The sequence below is a fragment of the Cylas formicarius genome, unplaced genomic scaffold (genome assembly GCF_029955315.1).
Source record: "Cylas formicarius isolate icCylForm1 unplaced genomic scaffold, icCylForm1.1 PGA_scaffold_281__1_contigs__length_49999, whole genome shotgun sequence".
In the NCBI taxonomy this organism is placed as follows: Eukaryota; Metazoa; Arthropoda; class Insecta; order Coleoptera; family Brentidae; genus Cylas; species Cylas formicarius.
In genome coordinates this window covers 26359-49998 of record NW_026844314.1, presented here as the reverse complement: position 1 = coordinate 49998, position 23640 = coordinate 26359, and the positions used below count along the sequence as shown (strand labels likewise).

The following is a 23640-nucleotide window of genomic DNA, read 5'->3' as shown; positions in this document are numbered from 1 at the left end:
CCGACGAAATTGTTATCCGGCAGGCTGGATATCGGATGAACGTGTTCGGTAGCTGGAGGATTCACACGCCAGACATGTCCATGATATCAGGCTGGACATGTATCACGGTTTTGGTTTTGGCGATGATGCTGACTTCCGCTTCACCCGTAGTTCGCGCGTATCGATCGTCGAGGTCGTTTAGGAACGCCGTCGTTCCTCGTGGTCGTATCGACGCGTATGTCATTCCGCAAAACTTGGAGGCAATGCCGACGCCGTCGATCTACGGCCGGACTCAGAGGTCTCATAAACCTTCGAGGCGGCTCCGTGTCGAATGTGAAAACGAACATTATACGGTGAAGGCTTTCAGGGCAAGAATCGTTCTGCACGTGAGAGCGCAGAGTGTGGAAACTATAAAGACCCCGTCTTCGTATTCGGTGCACTTTAAAATAATCAAGAGCTTGAAACAATCGTCTTGGCCGATACACGAGATGATCAGCCTGAGCTTTTCCAATTCTACGGGTCGATGCGACAAGAGTCGCAATGGTAGGCGGAGGAAGCTGCTCGGTGCCGATATACGCGCCTCGCAGGAGTATATTATCTTCCTGAACGCGACGTCCAACGACGACTTCAAGATCGTAGGTGCGCCCGAACCGCTTAAAAGGAGGCGGCACAGGGAGGATATGCTGTCCGTTTTACAGAAAGTCTGCAGCCCTAAATTCAGTAAGTAAATTTGCGCCGTCCAGAATTCGGATTAGGTCTGAACTGTACAGGGCGGTCATAAATGAATGCGCCAAAAGGCAATCCTAAAGTAAACTCATAAAAATATTGATTGAAAGAGCGGGTTAGTTCTCGAAATTTTTATTTCTCCATGGCTCAATCAATTGTTCAAATATTGACATTAAAAATTGGGTTGAAGGGTTTTTCGAGGTGGCGAATACGATTACCTTCTATTTTTTCACGTAATGTATAGATGACGCTAGTTACACCTATAATTTCGCTATTTCATACTATAATTTGCTTTTTCTAGTCCTGTCTGTAAAATACCTGATTACGCTCCGATCTAGCGTGCGGGAAGCGTCGCTTTACCATATCAGTTTCGTTTCCCACAAATCCGAGCCACTTCGGTCATTTCCGGGATTTTACCGCAGTGGTTTGGGAGCAATCGGACGTTTTCGGAGATATTTCCCACTCCATGAATTTTGACGTTTGCCAGTTCTGACTGTCATGTCAGTGAATGTATTCGTGTTGTTTTGCGAAAATGTACCCAAAAACTAACGGTCGTACAAAAAGTAGAGTATGCAACACGTTCGGTAAACTTTTTAACTCACTCGTTTATTAAACACTCAGTCCGCTCGTGTCAAATAAACTCATGAATCAAATGCCGTGTACCGTACTTGTTGCATAATATACTATTTTCTATTCCCGTCCATAAAATACCTAATTACACACCGATCTAGCGTGCGGGAAGCATCAGTTTACCACGTGAGTTTCGTTTACCACGGATCCGAGCCACTTCGGTCATTTCCGGGATTTTACCGCAGGGGTTTGGGAGCAATCGGACGTTTTCGGAGATATTTCCCACTCCATGAATTTTGACGTTTGCCAGTTCCGACTGTCATGTCAGTGAATGTATTCGTGTTGTTTTGCGAAAATGTACCCAAAAACTAACGGTCGTAGAAAAAGTATAGTATGCAACATGTTCGGTAAACTTTTTAAGTCACTCGTTTATTAAACACTCTCTCCGCTGCGCCCTGCACTTGTTGCATAATATACTATTGTTAGTACCGTTCCTTAATTTTTTTAATTTGTAATTAAAGTGAGTTTGACTTGCTTTGTCACAAATTTTATTCAAAATTTGATTTGCGCAACAACCAGTCACCTCGTATCTCAGTGAGCGACATCTTAGTAACGGATATTTCATATTGCCTTAGTAAAATGTCGCTCAGATACAGAATGTAAAACTCTTTTTGTTTTTCGGATATCGACATGAAAACTAAGATTAGGAGGTTTTTGGAGTTGTATACTATATTTTGATAAAATTCACCGTTTTTGAGATGTTTGTATTGTAATTTTTTATAGCCAAATCGCTGACTCAAAAGAAGTTAACTAAAAATGGGTAGGGCTATGTATTAAGATCCATTTATTTCAATATAAGATTTTTAACGTTATTTTGAAACGGAAGAATGGAAAAAATTACTTCATGTAGTTAATATGCCTAGGAATAACTAATATTCAAATAATGAAAATATGCGTTAGTAAAATGTCGCTTATTGAGATAGAGGGTGAATCGTTGTTGCCCCCCGTATATGCCCAAATCAAATTCTGAATCAAAGTTTGTTACTTCGTTGCTGAAGAATTAATAAAAAAAGGTCATCAATTTTGAAAGTGGAACCATCTCGGGGACTACTTTTCAGTGACACATGTTTTGTACAGATAAATGTACTAAAATGCAATTAGCTCAAAAACGGTGTAACGTCGAAATAAATGTGGTATAGCTTTTTAACTTTTAATCTTCTAAAAAAAGTAGTGAAGCGAAAGTTAACCAAAACTAACCAAAACTAACTAGAAAGTTATGGAATGCAATAGCCATGTTATAGGGTGTAACTGGCGACATGTACATATTATGCGAATTCAAGTTTTCGTGTCGATATTTCCATAACTTTAATTTAAATTTAATCAAAATTATATATGTAGTTTTACATTTAAAGAATTGTTCGACCTGGTTAACCTTTCTGCTATGGCTATGGTTTAAACACCAGAGGGAGCCAAAAATTCAAATGCCGCCATACTTTGCGAAAATGAATTTTCCACCTAGGAAAAGCAGAGAAGTTAGCGTTAGAAGTTTCTTTTGCCAATCTAATTTATAGGCAGGAGACGTTGAAGAATTTATAGGAGATACAGAGTCCTCCCAAACATCGCCTTAATATCGAGGAAATTGAGAAAAGTAACATTGATTGACTAAAATTTGACTAAACATTGGATTGATTAAAATATTAAAAAATTAATGAATATTAAATATAAATATAAATATTTCAAACTTTTATAAAGGTCTAGACATAGTTGAGATCACTAATTTAGTTGAGTTCCCCAAAAAGACTTGTAGACTCGGTGCCGGATAATCAACAGTTCATATAACAAACAAGAATGATGCGATTACGTAAATATAAATTCCATAAACTGAATACACTGACTGAGCTCTGACTAAAATAAACTCTTCAATTTTGAAAGGTCTTTTTATACTCTGTATCAATTCAATAACTTATACTATCTCAAGTTTTGCTCCATTATTTCTTCTGTATATGTTCTGTTTCAGTTTCCCAGAAAAATCTACCGATTAGAAACTTATGACATGCTTATGAGCGAGCTGCGACATTTGAGAAAACTCGGTTTTGTTCAGAATGGATAATAATTAATAACTGATGTTTTTTTTTACAAGATAGTAATCAAGAAAAGTTACCCTAACTGTTTAATTTGCAAATCGAAGTCAAGCACCAAATTGTATCAACATTTTTATTACTTCTAAAGCTCTTTTATATATATTAATATATCATTTCATTTCCCGATTTGTAAAAAACTTGTACTCATGTGATAAGGCACCATATTACATAGTATAAATATTCATATGCATTCATATGCATTATGTTTTAGTAGATCCTTTTCGATTTCTATTAGTGATTAAGTCTATGGTTTCATAAAATATCATATGTCTTGTCAAACGGATTGATTTCTGAGTCGACTAAATTTTTTCCCTAAAGTTTAAAAAGTAACTGGCAACATCGAATAGAATAACATCGAATTCAGACACTCGTCCATCATCACTGTTGCTGACATGTGCTTGCGTTCAAGGGTTGATAGACTTGGTACCAGATGCCGGTGGAAAAAAGGGAGCAAGTTAGTCCCAAAATACGAATTACGTCGTTTTTATTAAGAATATCCCTGCCGGATCCATCACGAAGTTTGAATAGACTTTTAAAATTAAGTTTACGGTCTTAATTTTAGTGACCACAGGCAAGCCAGAATGAGAACACGTCAAAATAACTGACTAACTTCTTGGGACGTTTTAAAAATGCTTTTTTTGCCTTTAAACAACCCATTTCAGATGCGTGGGAGCTAGCAATTTGTTTGCTATCGTTTGGTAAGAGGTCCAAACTTGGTGTTACAACTAATCCTCCGTAATTTATAATCCTCAGTAAGTGGACGAACAATTACAGACACGTGGGTTGCTATACTATGTATGTACAGGACGAACACTTCAAGCATATATTAAGGACTAGAGAGTGATACATAAGCACAGGTGGTGTTCTTGAGAGGATATATCATTTAAGATAACTCCAAAAAGCTTAAGGACTGACATAACTTTAATTATCCCCGGAATCTCGCAAACTCTTCGCTAAGTCTTACCTAGCATTTTTAATGATTACTAATTATGTCAAATTTAATATCAAAGCGTAAACATCGAAAATAGCAAGGCAAAAAGTGTACGTTTTCGATCAAATTGACGGATGATATGGCGGAAACCGTTTTTTATCGCATTTTTCAATGCGTGAATCATTACTTGAAAACATAACTATAATTGACATAATATTATTCTTATTTGATCTGTAAAAGATACAGATAGTGTTAGGCGTCTTCACTGCCAGTCTAAGGTTCTTTCAATACCGAGCTTAGCGAAGCATAAATCCCAATCGTTTCGTCGTTGAAAGCTCCCGGACATTGGCAACTACGGCGGGGATCTGCCCTGGCTTGAACGAATGCAATTTGTTCTCGAACAATGAAATAGATTGTCATATATAATTAATCAACAAGCTACCGTTCATTGTTTTAAAACAAGCCATCTGTTTAAGGAGAGTACGTGGAAATCGTCGATGACAAATTAAAGACGCCGATAATTACTGTTTTATCTTGGGGACGGATTTATTTTAAAAGAGCTTACAATTTTAATCATTAACTGACACATTATGCAACACCAAGTGCAATTAACCAACTTGGCTATTACAAAGGTAAACCCATGAGTCAATAACTTATCTTCGTTTAAATAGTGTAATGCCTATTGCTTTTAGCGTTTTCACTTAAAAATTTGTTTTTTTTTCTTCCTCAATCGATACTGAAAATGCATTGAAGATGCAACATGTAATATCATTTTTAAGGTCATAAAACGCAACGGGCGAGGTAACACTTCTCAAACAACGTATTAATAATTGCAGCAACATTAGAAACTCCCAAGGGACTGGCAGCACTATTTACAATTCTGTAACTTCAATTTACACCGAAGATGGCAAAGTCGGTTCATCTTAGGCTTGTAATGATTTAGAAACCTTCTACATTCCGTCATCTTTTAAAAGCATTAACCGCAATAAATTTAAATACTCAGAAAATATCAATCAACCAAGCCAAAAATAAATCACAGGAAAATCACGTATAACATCGAATTGTTCTTTAGCAGTTCGATTTAGCAGGGTCCATAAGCTTATTATTATATTGGCTTGTCAAGGGTGAAGACCTGATGACTTTTTTAAAAAATATTTTAAAAACTTATAACAGTAGAATAGCAGGATGCCTAAACGACAAGATATGGAAGAATAAATACTTAATAACAAAATAACAAAATCCCGAATATATAAATCTGTAGTTTGACCAGTCAAGACATACCGCTGAAACAAGACCGGAAACATCTGAGACAAATGAAATGAAATAGGGAAAACACTCTGGGACAGAGGAACAAATGAAAACATAAGACAATATGTGGAATTCAAAATATTAACACCTGGACAAGAAATAGAAAGCAAGAATGGTATCAATATATATAGGATAGCAAGAGATAAATCGCCTGCTGGTCGGAGGCGTATAGGACGCCCGCGAAAAAGACTTGTGATAAAAATTACATTGAAGTGAAACGGAAGACGAAGAAGAACAATAATTAAATAAAATGCTCTATGTAATTGAATAAACTTTCTCTAACGAATTTGAAAATATTGTTACAATTTTTTAATTCAATGTGCAAATCAACATAGAAATTACTGGAAATAAATGTAGTAAATGGTCTGTTTTCTTTTTTTCAAATGGAATTATAAGCAAGAACCAAAAAAAGTGTGACTGTACCAAATTCTATGTTATATTTACAAGTTGTTAACTGTGACGCCCTGTGTCATTTTAATAATAATTCTTCCACCAAACGAACTGTGGTTGAAACGAATTATTTGAACCCAGAAAATATGCTTCTGTGAACGCGTGGAAACACTTCATCTTGCATCTAATCACGAGGTAGATTGGAGTCTATTTTTCTAGAATATTGCGCTTTTGTACTTGCGTTCAGATTGAGTTAATAACTTCTAGAACTCAGTAAAAGAACAACTTTTTCAAAAATCATGTTTACTGTAACTCTAAAAGTAAAAAAAAAATCTAGTTACCGTGTAACGACTTATAAGATACAAAACGAACTTTATTTGTGCATTGGGTAATTTGTTTGCTTATCTAGACTACTTTTTCATCAAGGAGTCGGTCAGAGAACTTTTGTGAGGGAATTTTCATTATAAGCAAACATTTGGAAGGAATTAATAACTTTTTAACTAACGAATAATCGCAAAAATATTTTTACTCGATGGCTCACCTGTAAGGCCCTCATAAATGCACCCGTTAAGGTGATTTCAATAGTTCGGTATATGAATAATCAATATAAAGAATAAATAAACACCCGCATACTACTAAACGAACCACAGATTCTCATTAGAAACTTGGTAATGTGTCATGGTTGCCCTACACATTTTATATACATGCCGGTATATTATGTAATATACCTAAGATTTAGTACTCCTTCTGCTTAAATATACAAAATGGAATACTAAGTCGGTTGGTTATTTATTGTTAGGTTTCAGTTTGTGTTTATTATGGCTGGTTTTCGATGGGTTTAGCAGAGACATGACATAATTTCTGATAGAATACCGCCTTACCCAAACAAAGTTGACAAAAACCAACTAATATTAATCGCAAAAGGTAGGTTAAATACTCATTGCAACATCTATCTATTTGCTTAACATTTTAGCATATGTTTATCAAAACAAATCTAACTTTAAAATTAATAGAGCTTTTCGCAAATATACCACAAGAAATAGATACAATTTTTGCATTCAGCGACATAATCAAGAATATTTTAAACAATCACGGATTTTTGCTGGTTTAAGTATCTACAATCGTTTTCCAGAGGTGTTAAAACATCTACCCACTAAAACGTCCAAAAACTACGTTTTTATCTAACGCTTTTTATTCTGTGTCAGGAATTCTGGATGCTAATAACATTAATAGAAAAATTAAAAGATATTTGGGTTAGTGTCGTGCGAGTTGGTTAAATGAATTTTGCAATATTGTATGTTTACCTTCCTTGTCTCCTTTTTTATGACTTGATCTTTTATACTCTTTTTGTAATTTTCGAATATAAAATATACGTTACATTTTTACACTTATTAGAAAGTTATTATAATGCTAATGAACAAATGTGTTATATATCATTAATGCCTACAATGCAAATTAAATTAGGTAAGATTTATTTATTTAGGAAATAACTCTTAAATATTTTAATGAAAAATAAGATTATACTTCTAATCATTGATTCCGATTTGTGAATCGGTATACTAAGTTAGTTATTGTGGTGGGTGTCGAGGAAATGAGTTGCAGAGCGGAGTACAAGCTTTTACGTCCACGGTACCATCTCAAGCAAAATATACCAGAAACAACCTCTCTAAATTACAGTGTGAGAGAACCAAATATTCACATAGCAGTTTTTTTTATTGACTAGTTGAGTATATCCTCGTTTTTACATCAATTTCTGAGTACATATGTGTTCTTTGAACTATTTTGGAAATTTGGCTCTTATATCTAAGGTTACTATCCAAAATTATTCTATCTATCTTTTTTTTAGTTTACGGAAGTTTAACGAATTCATTTATTAAAAATAACAACTCAACATCAAAAACGTCCTGTATAAGTAACACGGGACCGTCCGGAAAACGGCCATGTTAGTCATAAAATATCGTCGATCGTTTCGGAAAACGTGCATCTCAACGTGCACCGTGGCGACGACGCGTATTTCTGGCAAGACGCGTGAAATTTTATTTTCGAGAAATCAACTTAAGAAGAAACCTGACTATATGAAACGTAATGAGGAGCGAGCAGTAACTTGGCAGCCGTTCCAGACAGCCGAAAATAGCAACGCGTTATGGTCGCAATACCAAACAGTCTGCTCACTTTGCTATACGGACGCTTTTTCGATACACTCGTCGCCCGATAATATTAAGAGTCGGTGAGAGCATACCGGTAAAGTTTCCGATTAAAACTATCGGAACGTATAAATTGCTTAATTGGAAGCGTTGACTTTTAATGTGATCGACAAATGTATGACGTCCCTGTAAAAATTGATATCTATAAAAATAGGAAAAAAGTAATTAATCAAATGAGCATATACCCAAAATTGCATATTCTATTCATCTAAAGGAACTTGTTGTTATTTGTTGTTGAACCTTCTGCGATCAGTACTATTGGCGACTAATAGCTAACATTAATCAGAAGAATCAAAATTTTCATTTCCCAACCTGTTTCGCAGCGTATCGCATTATATGCCGAGAACGAATTCATTATTTATGAAACTTATTTACACTTGATAAAACTTCCTTATTGTTAACTACCAAGATACCAACAATAAACTAAACGAGGATCTAAGATTCCGTGGGGATGCTGGTGAATATTTGTTTGTAGTTCATGATGTTATCAGCGGTGACATCTCCAAATAAACCTAGAATAAATTGTATTCTTTTAGGAAGGCCGATCAAATTAGTTCCCTCGATAAAAATCCCATATACAAAAAAGGTAATCGTAAAATAGTGTTTATAAAACAAAATTTTATTTAACTAAGAAAACCTCCTAACACTAAATTGTTTTTTGTTTTCAGAACATGTGAAAGTTATTAGTTGCAAATAATGTCATCACTGTTGGCGTCTTCTATAATCAAAACTAGTTAAAGCAGAAAGTGGGTTTGTTTGTTTTGTTGTATTTTTCAAATATATAATAGAATATAATTCATACCTAACCTCCGCCTTCGCTCGTAGGGTGCAAACAACACATTGCCTTAGATTTACATTTGGAATTAGCAGGCGCATTAGTTGCTTTTCTTTATCGCAAGATTGTAACGTCTAAAATTCCCGAAAATCTTTACGAAACGTTTATGGAACTGTTATTCATACTTTATAAATATAAGTTTCAGGCGATCTTTGATAACTTGTGTGCACTGTTCGGATCAGTTATCAAATCAAAGCAACATATAATGCCTTGAAGCTTCCCCTTTCCCCCGTATCCTTTTGCATATTTATACTTTTTATTTATCCATTTTGCTTCTGCTTTTCTCCTTGTATAGTTTTATTATGCCGGGAAATGCGTTTGGTTTGTATATACTGTTACCTTTTCCAGTAGTTGTAGTTCTAGGCTAAGCGGAAAAACGGAAGTGAATATGGAGGTGAATTTTGCCATTTCAATGAATTTTTTTATAATTTGTGTATCACTTGAAAAAACTTTATTCTTATTATTATCATCAAAGTATTGCATTTTCCTTGAAGATGTAGTGTCAGCAGTTTGCAGTGCACGCTGATTAATATGTGGATTAAGAGTAAACCTGATGACGTTGAAACCCACCAATATCATTATCGTCGAATAATTTGATATGAAAAACGCACTTTACGCATCCACATGGGTAGGTGATGATGGATTACGATATTTCCCGGTTGTTACGCAACGGGTGCACGTTTCGCATTTACGAATAAATTTGATAGACGAGCCAACGTCGTCGCGTCTTCGATTTGCGACGTAGAAGTCGAAGACACCCAACATCATCGCGATGAAATTTATTCATTTAACAAATTGGAATTCCTCGGCATTAAGTTGGCAAAACGGTTTGTTTTGTGGCATGAACGTAGTCAGGCAGGCGGGCAACTGCCGGCCGTGTCCGCCGCTCACCCGGTTTTCCATTTACAGTGATTCCTTCCATATATGATATACTTGATATTTATTCTTTTATAGAACTAAGCGTGGAAAGCCGCTCCGATACGGAGCACCTTGTAAGGTCTCTCCTATATTGTCTTTTAGCCTCTTTTTCGACCGCAGGTACCCTAATAAGTCTTGATGTCGTTTAACACCACTTTTTATTATTCGACTCTGAATTTTGTATATCAAATGGGCGCGCACCGAAACTTTCGCGGTTACCACTCGTCTGGGTATTCTTAATTTCTCTGGTTATCTGGAAATATCGATTCGCGTGCGTCGTGCCAACGTTTAACGCAGAGATCCACCAATAGGTCAAGACATCTTTTCTTGAAAGCCAAGGGAAAAGCAGAGTGCAAATTCCTGCCCGTTGTCTTGGGTTGCCCTGAATAAATGTTGCTTCTACTTTTTCATATATAAATTTTAATAAATTCTCTATTTATGTCTCGGAAAGACTTAACTAATGAAAAATCGGATATCCCTGATCCCAATGCGACCTCAAAGATCTTTTTCTTTTGACGTTGCGCTGTAATATTACCATCAATAAAAAAATCTTCGTTTAAGTGTCGAACGTCCTTGAAAATTGGTTCACGCATCTTTTGAAACATGAAGCAAGAATATTTCATCTCATATTTCCACTTTTCTATTTAAAATGATCGTTGCTCACGTAATTTTTTTTTAGTCTAGCGGTGTTGAGTTAGTTTTAGTTAATTGCAAGTATTTTTTAAATCTATGAAGTGTCATTTTTTAGTTATAGCAGCAAACTTCGAATTCCATTTAACTAAAAATACAGCTTTGTCGATCGAGTAGTTTTTGGCGAACTTTATAGAGTTTATCTTGGAAGTATCCTAAAAAAAACGAGAACACGTAGATCATTTACCTCGGATCTTCTGATTTATCTGTAACACAAAACATTTACAAATATGTTACTGTCTACGCCAATTAATAGATTTGTTGATGGAGATTTTATTACTAAAAATTTACGAAGGTTCTAGATTGTCACAAATCCAACTACCGATCAATATGGGTATACTTTTTCAGAAGTTCATTAAAACTTAAATTTCTGTTGTGATTTTCATTTGTTGCCTGTTGCCTGCCACTAAATACTTGTGCATTTTACTTTAAATTACTTTCCTCCTCTGGCAATTAAAAACGTCTGTGTATGGTAGAAAATCTAACTATATTGTCTAAATTTTCTACCAAATAGCTCTAGTTTTAACACTAAACGAACCAACTTTTCCGACTGTTTAAAGCAACATACTGAATAGCTACTGTATGGACTCTTAATCACTAGAGGTGGCACTAACATTATTAGAAAGTTAAATGAGTGTTAACGGGCGTGTGAAAATTTCCAAAACCATCCAACCCCTAATTTTTAACGATTATTTACAGATAATTAACGAGACCCCAATTTGTCATGCGCGGCCTATCGTTTCGTCTAAATAGACATTCTTATGCGTTTATCCAAATATATTAATTACCGAGCTGTGCGCGAGCATCGGGGAGCAGAAGTCAACCATAACAATAATAGTGTGAAAGGATGATTTTATGGAGACAGACTGACAGCGAGGACAAAAAACAGAAGCGGTTCCCTCGTGTATGTTTAGTTGTTTACGTAGATTATGTCAGCCCTTGTAAACGAGCCAATGATTCGGTCGTGAATACGACAGTTTTGAGCGGATACCACGGAAAGATTATTAATATATTTCCTCGAAATTAAAAATTGGGGCGTTTTGTTTATGCGAGACGTATTTTAAGATTCGGGCGGGCCAGACTGTTTGCGTTTTAGAATTTTGGGAAAAATAAGTAGGTCCATTCTCATCCGTAGTCATTGCAAAGTTAAGGGTACGGAGATACAATTACGAACGGCTATGCCAACTTTGAGTACAACATTTTAAAATAGTTCTACCTCACGGTACCAATATGTAAGCGGATCCATGTTAAATTTACTATTAATAGCAATAATCTAGAGGGAAGAACAATGACTCTCGCTGCTGATTAGTTCAAAAGCGAGTCTTTAACCACTTCAACCATTTTGCCTTACCACTCAGACTATACTTATTTAAACCGATAAAAATGGAAACACTTGCTTAGTTACCTTGTCACTAAATTTCATCCAGGGTGTTGTGTTGACTGATGAAGTTTCCGGGTGGCACAAGATGACATTTGTGACATATATTGTCATGATATTTATATACCTCCGTGACTTCTCCAAATTCATTAAATACTGTTCAACAAATCAATACATTAACGATATGTAATGAATTTAAAAGTGATGTTATTGCTGTTACTCTGGATAGTTAGGCCTGCATTGTTCCAGAAGGAAAAAAATCCTCTGCAAAATGTACGAAATTCTTCAAGCCATTGTGAGTTTCTCAGATTAACTAAGCATCTATTTGTTACCACACTTCAAGCCGCTATGCTCTTCAATATGCTCCCAATATGTCAGAGATGCACCAAACTTTCCTGCTTTCAATAAAAAGTTAATTAAATGTTGTCATTCTAGGACGATTGGAGTTTAATTACACCGTTTACCTTACTTTTACTTGATGTTATTTCGTTTTATATTTTTCTACGAATTTACTGCCTGTACATGTATTTTTTTGTTTTGTTGACTTTTTTTCTCCAATTTATTATTTAAATTCGGAGTAAGACACATTATTATAAATATATAATCTAAGCAAAACTTCTGATGAAATAGTCTCATTATTATAATAATAAACGAATTATACCAAACTCGGCAAACCTTGCTTCCCTTAGATCCCCTAGTCTCTCCCTCTCTCTCTCTCACACACACACGCGCACACACCACCTACGTCCTATTTTCGACCTTTGATCAAAAACGGTCAAAAGTGAAAAATATATAATGTCCCGATAAACATATTCATCAAGCAAAACCAAACACAAATGCTACACGTCAAAATGAAGACATTAGTGAATGTGTGCGATTGATTGAAATATGAAAAAACATTAAAATTTACGACTATACGGCAGAAATCGGTGGATAATCGTGTAGACGTTCTTTGAAATATTTAATAAAATACCGCAAGGAGTCTTAGGCTCATGCTCAGGATTCTTTATAGTCCTAAATAACATTATATATACGTTTCAGTATACCTGTCCATTACTTAAGCGATATTGGGAGTGTTATCATTTTTATGACTTACTTAAGAATTAATTAAGGTTACACATTGCTGCTACCGATATGGTTTTTGCGGTGGAATGGTATTTAGTGTGTGACTCTTCGAGAAATTTCCGAATTTTATTTTTATAAGAACGTTCTGTTCTGACCTTCTCAAATTTTGACTTCAGCTGAGTAGCAAAGAAGTGACTTGAATTACGGACAAATTGAGAAAAACAATACCCCTCACTACTTACCTCTACAATTGACCTCATTAATAGTTGGGTCGGCTCGTAAAATACTGCAATAATAGCGTCAACGTTTCAAAAGTGGCGAATCAGTTTTATCACATTTTTACGGTCCGAATTTGAACACGCAGTGTCTGTTTAGTCTGCGACGATATTTAATTCGCTGACGAGAATAAAAAGAAGGTGGGAAAGTTCAAGTCGCCTTTCATTCCCGGACAACAATAATTTAATTGATAATGATTGCTCCCAGTCCGGGCGTGGACTTTAATTAACGCGCCCGTTTTTCATTTGTTTTAATGGAAATGACGCATTGTTCCTTTCTGGATGCTCATCCGCAGCGGGTGATGTTTTTGCACTGGAGTGTACAACATGCAGACTACCAAGTTCTGTGCTCGTCCAGATACCAGAAAAATTAAACTCAAACATTCGCAAAATGCAATAACCATAGGTCAAATTAGATTTTGTTATAGGTAATGTTGAAGATGATCATAAAATTTCATGTGTGACTTGTTTCAAACTCTAAACATATCGTTGTATATTCTTGGTAGTTGCCAATAACCTTGCCGTAATTTTACTAAAAAGGAACGTTACAGCCCTTTGGATTTAATACCGTAATGCTTGCCATAATAACTTCAATGAAAGAATATTTATTTATAATGCTACCTGATAATGTTAAGAGATTTCTAATATGGACAGTTCGTGTAAAACGGTGAAATTTTAATATAATGATCGCAATGACAAACTGAAGTTTTCTACAGGCATTATTCTAAGAATTTATCTTTATTACATTCTAATATTTATAAATTTTTCCGAAATGGCTCGAGAATTTCGTTCGACCTGCCACTCATCGACAAAATTAATATGAGAACGGAAGAAATTCACAAAAAAAAAACAAACTAAAGATAAATACAATTTCAAAAACTGAATTTCAAGCGAGGTAAAATTAAAATCCTTTGTAGAAATATGGGATTACGCATCTTTAGGAGGCTCTATAGTTACGATTCGAAATGCATTTTTTCGCCTAATTGAATAAGTGGCCCCCTAAATTATTTGCATCGTAATTGAAAACGTGTATTACCAAGTATAAAGGAAAGAAATTATGCTTAGTCAATACTTCTTACGAAACTTCTGGATTCCTCCTGCGTCGGTTTTTGCTGAGTCGAAATTGAGACGTTTCTCTGAGCTCTGAAGAAGCCAACAGGATGATTGGCGATTGGATAATGTTCAGAGTTCTTTCTTCTTTACAGGGGATACGCAAGATATTAGATAACCTCTGTTTATTTCTTGGTTTTATTTTTCAAAAACTACAATGGACAAATATAGGAACATTATGTACTGCCCTTGTAAAATTGTAAGAAAAGGGTTTGCATACTTTAGAAGTTCATTTGATAAACACGCCGTATTTAAGAGTTGTCTGCACACCTGCTAGAAGCGGACAGTGAACTCGATCTATGTTGAAATATCAACGGCGTGATAGAAAAGTGAGGAAAACAGAAAAAGGTTAATGGGAATAATTATATTTCCATTGCTCATACGGGCTCTTCTTTGATTGTTTTATTATTTTTTTACCAATATATTCTTAATGTGAGAGAGTTATACAGAGACAAAAATATTTTCTTGTATAAAATTAAATTTACAATTATCTAACTTTTTACTTATCCTAAATACATTAAGTTTTTTAAACGTTTTAAAAAATTGTAGTCAGAAAACAGTTGTATGTATTTTTTATGACGTCTTATAAAAATAAAAATTAAAATACACACCTAAATAAGTACATCTAATCAATAGGTTTAATTTATAAAAAAAAATCTGTTTAAAACTTTGACAACTAAATAAATGTGTAAAGAATATGAAGAAAATGTTTACTTTTAATTTCTAAATATTACGCACCTACATACTCTTTGGTCATCAAGTATTATTTCAAGAAAAATGTAGTTTATTTTTAAGTGTCTTTTTAAATTATTGTTTCAACTAAATTAATAGGAATAGAATTCCGAAAGAGCTATTTTTGTTATTACATGGAAATATTTTATTTATACAATCATATTCGAAGCATTATTAATGTTTTACAAAACAAAATCAGATCGTCACTGTCAACATATATCACGACCACGTAGTTCAAGGAGGGATACAGGATAAGGGATTGAAATGATTCCACAAAGTAACAGTATTCAAACGATTATGCCCAGGTCTCGTTAAATTTTCAGGATAACAACAAACTCAGTGTGTGAAGATCGCTGCCTTAAAAGAAGTTCAACAAACTTTGTTGGAAGAAGTTTGGTTACTGTTATCAAGATTTTCGGGACCTGTCGGAGCACTTGATTGCTTACCTCAGTTGAAATTGGGTAGAAATGAAAGCATCCAGCATTGAGTTTGTAGTTTTTGAAAACAAAGGAAAAACTGCGTTGTTTTGTTGTTACGTAACCATTGCTGAAGAAACAACCTCAATCAACCTCCTACATCAATGGAGAAACTTCTTCTAAAAAAAAAGACGAAAGATAAGACAGGGAAAAATAAGTCGAGATTTGTAGTAGTAAATGCGTTCGTCACTCTCAGTTTTAGTCGGGGTTAGATTTTCGATTAACCTTCGTGGGATATTTTTTTCTAGTCAATTGGTGCAAAGTGCGGCGTGTGGTCTATGATGCTTAAGATGGAAAACTGGGCATTCGAGAAAAGCCGGTTCAAATTATTTAGCAGATTCGGGTTTAGAGAAAGCTTTAGCTGTGCCACAGGGGCCCTGCGCTTTCAACCAATTAGACCTGTTCAACATGATCGCTCGACCGTTGCGAACTGGACAGTTTTTAGCTTAACTGTGTCATTTTTTGAACATAATTTTCTCAAATTATAACCAGATCCAATGAAATTTTCAAAGAAAAGCATGCGATCTGGGTGGGAAATTTGGAAATATCATTGACGCTTGAGGTGTGTCAATTTTAACGTATTATCTAATTAATACTGGGGTATTTCAATTTAGCTTCTCCACCCACCGCGTCTAGTTATTTTTAACGGATCCGGTAGAAGTCGCGATCAAAAAGGCGCAGGCGGCTCAAAAATTCGCCCGAAATCCGCAAGCGTATACGAAAACTGTCTGTTTAAAATTCCCAATAGTTAAATTTATTTGTTTTCAAACGGTCCGAACCGCGCCGGTCTAGTTTCGTCCAAAAATTTCGGCAATTTCTGGCGGCCGAAACGAAATTGATATATTTCGACATAAATTACCGAAATTCGCGGAACGCGCTCTTCAATTCGGACGCGTGCTGAATGATAATAACAAAACAATGCAACGGAATCCGCTAATAGCATCTGCCAAATATGTAGCGGTGTCGCTAATATATTCGCGTTTACCTTCTGTCTCGCCGACACTGCCAGGTTACCTTTTTCGGTTTCGATGCTGCTGGTTATACAGGGTGACCCGTCTATCTGAAACGAGCAACGTTCGGACGCATATGATTTACGTTTACCAGACTTTTTGCCAATATTGGTTCTGATAAATAAAGTAACCACTAAAAGCAAAAGCATTTGCTACGTTTCCTCTGAGTAATGACCTAATTTTAACCCATAAGAGCCGCTTTGTTGTTCGTAGCATTTTGTAGATTTAAACAAGATTGCTTTCGAAAAATCGTCTCTGGGCGGGGCAAGTTCGTAGCACATAGTGCGAAGCAGCTTTGTATTTTTAAAAAGGAAGTCGACGTTTTTCTATCGTGCGGACCACTATGGAACTTTCGCAAAAGTGATATAATTATATTGTGTACACACCCCGTATGAAGAAGCGTCTCTTACCGCCAAATTTCAAAGTGACGACAAATTTTGATAAATATAAAAAATTGTACAAGTAATAACGATTTCAAATTATATTATTCCAAGTATCTCGCATACCCTGTATGATAGAGGAAACCTGAAACTATCTCTCTCGTCATAATATTAGAGACTGTTTAAACCAAATTATCCTATATTTTATGGTGTTTCATTTATGGCTAATAATTTATCTAAGAAGACGTCAATGGAGGTTATCTTTCAATTTTTCCCAAATAGTAATAGTGGTAAGAGAAAATAAAGTTTTTCTGAAATCATGTAGTGAGCCGTAACAATCAATGACGTCATCGCGTCTTGACTGAGCTCCCAACAATAGCGATTTTAATATGGACCGTACCTGACAGTCGAAAACCACAAATAGAAAAACTGTAGCAGCCATATTTTTTCCGATTTTTGATTTGCGGTTAATAATTTATTCTGTAAAAGAACAATTTTCTAGGTGTTTTAGATTTTTGCCTCTAATTTGAAAACCCTGTATATAATCGAAAAAATGCCTGTAATAAATGTTATTGAACTGAATCTTCCGCGTCTGAGGGTTAAAGAATTTTGCCGATCGGGGGACGATTATGGAGGAAAACATATTTTTCTGGAAGCCAAAATTACCAAAAAAAGAATTTCTCGTGACTAATTATTCTCATTACCAACTAATTGACTATTCAACTGAATTATTTGCTTATGGTGGAGTATATGCTTTTTCTTCAGTAGTAGAACAAATGCTTCTAATTCTACCAAACACTTGGAAGTAATTTTTTCATCACTTTGAAGTAAAAGCATTTGCATTGCATTGATGAAACTTTTAAAAATTGGTATCCTAGAAAGGTTTATACTTAAGATGTAACGGTATGTCAGGTTATTTTAAGTTGGGCTGTGGCCACAAGATTTTAACGTCTAAGGGTTTCAAGTTTTGAGTACCCGGTCCTTCCCATCGCATCTCATACTACTATAGTGCGTTTCCGTTTTGTCCCAGCTCACCTGGAACTAGAGTGCTAACTAGCAGAATGGCATGACTTGGGACTATCTTAACATTGAAGTGACTAATGCTCTCACTGATGTCTTGCTGCTCAAGACTATGTGGTTTGTTTTGGTTAGTTACTTCTTTCTAGAATTCAAATATAGATATCAATCTCATGCTCTTTCCCTTGTATTTTGAAGCCGTGCATAGTCTTGATATAACCCCCTTATTAACTGCTCAGAAAACATCTAAAAATACGTCAACATCTAACTGCTGAAATGCGCAAAATATGCTGCTAAAAATCTCATAATATCAACTTCGACAATAATTTAACATTCTAAATAAAATTGTCAATACTGTTATTTTTTTTAATAACTTGTTAAAGCTAAGTTAACAAAGGAGAGAATCAAAAGTTTGAATTCATTTCTTGCATAGTTTTAAGTGAAATGGAACTAGTGAAAGCTCTTAACTGTGAAGTTGCATCTTAACGTAGTTCAACGTATAAAAATAAGTTTTTTATTGTTTCAATTAATTTTCACACTCTCCTTGGCATAGTCTAACGTTTCACCTTTTGTTGTAGGTTAGTCCACAACATACGGCTCAGAAACGAGGATCTACATGCAGTACCCATATTGAAGCTGGACGGTCAAGTAAGAGAATTCATTGCCGTCAAAGTCAGAAGTGTAGATTTAGATTGCGTTGTATAATTTCTCCTGTATATTATGGAAACGGATAAATTCGGTGGATAAATATATTATCATTGATAACATTTTATTTAATTGTTGACTGTGTTAAGATAAACCAATTCAAGATTGTAGTTGTATACCTCCTTATTAGATCAAACATTTTAAAGCAGGTTTCTTCTAGAGCAGGTTACGGAACAAACTTTGTTGAATAGGTTTGTTTGGTTACTGTTTGCTTGATTTCCGCAACACAGGCTAATGCAGTAGAGTATTTTCAAAAATAAAGAAAAAACTTCGTAGTACCATTTTAGATAACAGCGTCCTATGAAGACTAGTCCTGCTGCGTCGAGAGTCCCTCAATTAGGAAGCTCGACTGCTCTTGCCTCGGTACACTTTCCTGAGTCATTTATTTAGTTAACTCTTCATTGAGATAGATCAATAGAGTTCTCCTAATCTTCTCTGTATACCTTCTGTCGGTGTATCCCATTTGCACTGTCCGTAGTAGCCCTTTATAGGAAAAGGAAATTTTGTTTGTCGAAATATATATTGGATCAAATATATTTCCTGTGAAATTCTATTTGTAATGGAGTTGCGATAGATCTCCACTATCGTAATTACACGCGACACTGAAAAATTAATATTTCCCACTGACAGTATAATTAACGGCGTTTTGGCACAATGCCATCGGACGCCGATTTCGCAATAAAAATGACCTAATTCTCGATGAATCATTTGGGCTTCCCAACCGATGAAACGACCGCTACTACAGGTGAAAATATTACAAAATTTTCACCGGTTAATTTTTGGAGGTCCTTCAGATGATTCAGTTTAAGGGGACCCAATAGGAATTTTTATAACTTACACTTTTTCAAAAGTTCTTGAATAATCAGTATTTCATAAAAAGCCGACCGGTACTAATTATTGAATAAAACATATAAATTAAAACATAATCAAAGAAATTACCAAAAATGCTGTTTCCACTTCACAAAGCACTGAACACTCAACAAAGTTTTGTCTAAAATAATCGTAAATTTATTTTGTTAGTGCATTCTTAGATAGAAATGTAAATGGATACAGTTCGGACATAATAAATTTTAAATTATGGCCGGCAAAGCTTATATTCCAGGAAGTGTCTGTCTACAAATGTTAGGCTTGCCAAGGAGTGGACTCGGATGATATTTTTTGGCATATTCACAATGTCATAGACACCCTCTAATAATAAAACAATTTAGAAAATGGTCGCAGCAATCTCTTAAATATGCTTAAAATTAGATACTTTACAAAACTGAGTACAAGAAACGTTAATCTATCAAAAGTTAAGTTACCCGGAAGTATACCTACTGAAATAGAACTTATAATATTTACGTCATTTCACAATTCGACGCAGATTCTCGCATCTGCAGTAAACTAAACATGCATATTAGCTAGATTTAAACAATCTCATAATGTGGAAGTTATTAAGTGAAAAATCTGTAAAATGCAATCATTATTTCGCACTCAGTTAAGACATAATATACACAAACCATCTCATAATAACGATAATAATGGGATCTCCGTGAAACTCGCTACATTGTCGCTGATTGAAAGGTATGGGCAGCATTCGCATTTCGAAACAGTTTCGCCTTTTTGTAATTGTCCTGTTTGAAGTTGATATTGATATTAAGTGAAGTGCCTTACCACCATTTTAAAATCACGAAGTTAGTAAACATTTCGATTTGATTTTATTTTATCATTATATTAACTGCAACTTGATGTTTCTTTAGAATACGGGGTATATCCGCTATTAATTTAATTTTAATTTAATCATTCAGCACTGTTCTTATTTAGTTCTGTTAAATTACTGAAGTTGAAAGCTTTGCCTTGATTGGAGTGGTCCACTTTAACTTTAGTCATTGTTATATCTCTTTCTCTGGGGGTTTCTGGTAGAGTTACACTTTACACAAAGTCAGTGGACTGTATTTGTTTTGTACATTTATTGGCTTAGCTGATATTACACGACGTGGAGATCGCTGCGCGCACCAAATCAGCGAATATCCTCCAAATTATCGAGTTATCAGTATAGTAAAATTGAAATAAATACGTTACTCTTTTTATTTTCGTTTGAATAAAAAACTCATTCACATCCCACTAAAAACTGCGCTTTTTTGTAAATAATTGGTGAAAGCGATGTGCAATTTTTTTTCGATCAGCGCAAAATATATCTAATTTAACCCACCTCGTAGCTTCAGTAAGAAATAAGTTAGCAACAGCAATGGCTGAGATATTTTCAATATCGTGAAATTGTTTCACAATGCAAAAACGTGCAAAAGGTGTGTAAAAATGTATCCAGCAGTTGTAACAATTTGGGCAATTTACGAGTCCGTTATCTTTAAAATAATCTTAAATTTTACAATAAAGACCAATATGGTAAACCTTAAAATAATACCATCCCTTTTAGTATATTAATTGAAGTAGGTACAGTAAAACTAGTTTTGGTTAGTATTGATTAAAAAATATAACCTAAATTGAACCAAATGTAATAGATGTACATGACAGGAGCTGGTCAAAGTCACTCTCACAATAAGTGCTGAACTATTTATGTTATTTCCAAACTCCATATGGTAGAACTTGGCGAACTCAGCCTTTTAATAGCGCCCTAGATGATAGACTCAATTATTTATTAACATCCGATCAGCTGACAATTTGACATGCGCATACTTGTTTTTTCTAATAGTTATTTTTATACTTACTCTTATACCGAAAATGTATACTTCAAATAAATATAACAAGTTAGTTCAAAGTTTTACGACATTCGCATTTTTGATATCTAATGTTTATGTTCATCGAAAAATAAATATTTCAATCCTATAAATAGTTGATGCTTTACGGATTCATAAAATTTCAAAGTTATGAACATTCGTGGTTATATGTAACAACTAAAAAAATTGTTTAAACATTACATAACATCTGCAATTTTGATTTCGGCTGAGGTTTAAGTGAATTTGCATTGTTTTCGTAATTAATTAAAAGAAAAAATAAAATCTTGGGGAGGCGATTACATTTCTCGGTATTTTTGATTTAGAACTAGTAAGTTAATTTAGTTGATTCTTTATTTTACTGGCTTAAACCTGTCATTGTTATATTATATTACACATTTTGAAGATTGGATAAAAAAGCACTGCGAAAATAACTATAGCAATTTTATTACGTGTATGCTGTTTTAATATTCCGAAACAACTGTAGTTTCGTTCTAGCGCCATCAGTTTGTTCACCACAAATATGAAATGTGTGGCGGAACGAAGCGATGAGATGAAACTGGCAAAAATAAGTTTGTTGGCCGGCGCCTACAAAACTGCTGGTCCATTTACTAAAATTAAGCTTTGCCAGTCACGAAGTGACACACTAGATATCCGGTTTCCGATGAATTAATAACAACGTGGTATTTTCTTTAACTAGGAATAAGTAATACAGCCATAGATAAACCGAGAGGTATAGTTGGATTAACCTCCGCATCGCTGGGTTGGACTTGGGTTTGCAATATACAAAATCAAAAATACTTTGAGCGTGTGGCATTTGAATTTGTCTGTCCATAGATATAAGAAAGTGACCAATCGCTTTTGAACGGATTATCCAAGGCTGGTCATTAACATACAATGCAACAAGATTATTACCTTAATTAATAATTAATTAATTTATAATTACCCTAATTAATAATAATAATCTTGTTGCATTGTATGTTAATGACCACCCTTGGATAATCCCTTGAAAAGCAATTGGTCACTTTCTTATATCTATGAACCGACCATAGTTTTTGACTTTGCGAAAAGTGTTGCCTATTTCAATTAACTTATATCGAAATGGCTTCTAATTCCCTAAAACGGACTATTGACATTTTCACATTTTTATTGGCTTTAACTTTGCCATTGTATAAATTCTCTCGGTGTGGTGTGCAAAATTATGGCACTGACAAGAGAAAAACTATATATATATATATATATATATATATATATATATATATATATATATATATATATATATATATATATCCGACTGGAATCCTGCAGACGTTTCGCCAAAATCTCACTTGGCATCTTCAATGCTCGCGCTCCGAAAACACTTCGAACACCGTGTTAACAGTATAACATCTGTATGTAATTTTCGATCCATATTTTTTGCATTGGTCTTCAAAGCGATTCCAAGTTGTTTCATGTCATTCATTTCATTTTAGAAATATCTCATTAAGTTTTTCACCATTTTTTCCTTTGGGGAAACACAAAAAAATGTCAGCCAAATTTTCTTCACCACTGATATTAAAATGTTTATGGTCGAGTGAGTGGTGCCATAATAACCATAATAACTCGTAATATAGTCGATTTACCGCAAAATGAATTATAACAAAGCAGCAGAAGGAAATAGTATTGGTGATCATAACATATAGTCTTTTTATTTTGAACATGCCTCGTTTACTATAGAATAATACCGCAAGTTTTGTTTTGACCAGATTTTCTTCCGCATTCGGTGTTTTTGTTTTGTATTTTGAAGAAATTTTTTAAAACATGTTACAGGCTAAGTCATCATCCGACAGATGCGTGCGTAAGAAAATTTGGTTAAAATTTCGCGTCCACCCGACTCTGATGGACGAGGAAGCAAGCTGTGCCGGACATTTTATTAGGGTAGATTTATAACATTTGAACATAATATAAGTATTATGGAAACTTAAAATCGTTAACGGTATGTTTGGATATCATTTGCAGGTAGGAAATATTGCAACACGTGCAAATTAGGTTTCTGTATTTGTAATGTATTTTACTAATCGAATTTAACAAACTTATGCTGTGTGATGCA

At 34.6% G+C, this 23640-nt stretch overlaps 1 protein-coding gene across 2 annotated transcripts in view; it reads left to right on the top strand.

The window, feature by feature from the left end:
* Positions 1-22: 22 nt before the first annotated feature.
* Positions 23-23640, top strand: part of LOC132697666 (protein vein-like) — a 33924-nt gene continuing 10306 nt past the window's right edge. For both annotated transcript variants that reach the window (XM_060663204.1, XM_060663203.1), the window contains exon 1: positions 23-699. In XM_060663204.1, coding sequence (XP_060519187.1) covers positions 36-699 — 664 coding nt within the window. In that variant the 5' untranslated portion in view covers positions 23-35. The remainder of the gene's footprint in view (positions 700-23640) is intronic.